At 34.5% G+C, this 1,450-nt stretch overlaps 1 protein-coding gene across 1 annotated transcript; it reads left to right on the top strand.

The window, feature by feature from the left end:
• Positions 1-299: 299 nt before the first annotated feature.
• LOC106532551 (olfactory receptor 1-like) lies at positions 300-1,247 on the top strand. The gene has a single exon (XM_014028643.1). The coding sequence runs from the start codon at positions 300-302 to the stop codon at positions 1,245-1,247; it is 948 nt and encodes a 315-aa protein (XP_013884097.1).
• The last annotated feature ends 203 nt before the right edge of the window (positions 1,248-1,450 follow it).

Genomic DNA, 1,450 nt, shown 5'->3' with positions numbered 1-1,450 from the left:
TTTATGAACATCTCTTTCCCCTTTAGATTATAACAGCTTTCTCTCTTTACAAAGTTTTTCTGGATGTTTATGGGTAATGTGTTTTGGTGTGCTTTATACATCACTAACAGTATATTATAATCAATGTAGTGCCTCATTACAAAGTTTTGACTCAGGGGATCAGATGCAGGAACTGTATTTCACAAGTCCCTACAGTTAAAGGTTGTTCAAGCTTCACAGCTGTTTGTGTAGCTTTGCAGAGATAAGCTCTGTTGTCTGTGTCTGCTGACTACATTGAGAGGCTTCACAATTATTTCAACATGAACCTTTTCAACTCAGCTCTTGGAAGAAATATCACATTTATTCGTCCTGCTTTTTTCACAATAAGTGGATTTCTTGGTATACCTTATGTGAAATATTACTATGTGTTTCTATTTCTTGTCTACATTGTTTCAGTGCTTGCAAACACGGCTGTCATGGCTGTAATATATCTGGATCATAACCTAAGAACTGCAAAATATGTTGCTGTTTTCAACCTGGCCCTTGTGGATCTGTTAGAGAGCACTGCTCTGGTGCCAAAAGTGCTCGATATCTTTTTATTTGATCACTTTAATATCCCCTACAATGACTGTTTGACATTTCTTTTTTTCTGCTTCACTTTTCTTTTTATGCAGGCTCTTAATCTAGTTGCTCTCTCCTATGATCGCCTGGTGGCCATCATGTTTCCTTTGCAGTATCATACAAAGGTTACCAACAGGGTAATGTTGTCTTTGATTGGCTTTTTCTGGATCTTTGCTATATTTTCTCTTTTAATTGCAGTTGGTTTTGTAACCAGACTTACTTTTTGTGAGTCTGTTGTTATTAACAGTTATTTTTGTGACCATGGTCAGATTTTCAGGCTTGCATGTAATGATAATTTTCCCAGTCTTGTCATTTCTTATTTTTTTCCATTTCTTATTTATTGGCTCCCTTTTGCAGTCATCTTGTGTAGTTATGTTTGTATTGGCTATATTTTACCTAAAGTAGCCACAGCTCAGGAAAGAATGAAGGCCTTTAAAACGTGCACAGCTCATCTTTCATTAGTGGCATTAAATTTCCTCCCAATATTAATCACATTCACAATGGGTGCAAACATACACCCCAATGCTAGGATCATAAACCTGTCTTTGAGCTCAGTGATTCCACCCATGTTAAATCCAATAATTTATGTTCTGCAGACACAAGAAATTATATTATCCTTGAAAAAAATGTTTAAAAAGAAAAATTAATCAAAAGATATTTTTGAAAGAATGTTGTTGCAGCTACTATAGAAAAACTTCACCATGTCACTATAGTATGATTTGCTGTCAGTGATGTTATTACTGTTGTGGTAAGATAGCAAATACAAACATGGTACGATATGTACAGAGAGTTTAATGATATAAATAATTCCTTAATACAATGTTATCAAAATTTTTATTCAACTTTGAAA

Source organism: Austrofundulus limnaeus, unplaced genomic scaffold (assembly GCF_001266775.1).
Source record: "Austrofundulus limnaeus strain Quisiro unplaced genomic scaffold, Austrofundulus_limnaeus-1.0 Scaffold791, whole genome shotgun sequence".
Taxonomy (NCBI): domain Eukaryota; kingdom Metazoa; phylum Chordata; class Actinopteri; order Cyprinodontiformes; family Rivulidae; genus Austrofundulus; species Austrofundulus limnaeus.
This window is presented reverse-complemented; position numbering and strand designations above follow the sequence as displayed.

Coding starts and splice junctions, on each gene's coding strand:
- LOC106532551 (XM_014028643.1), top strand. CDS start 300: ATGAACCTTTTCAACTCAGCTCTTGGAAGAAATATCACATTTATTCGT.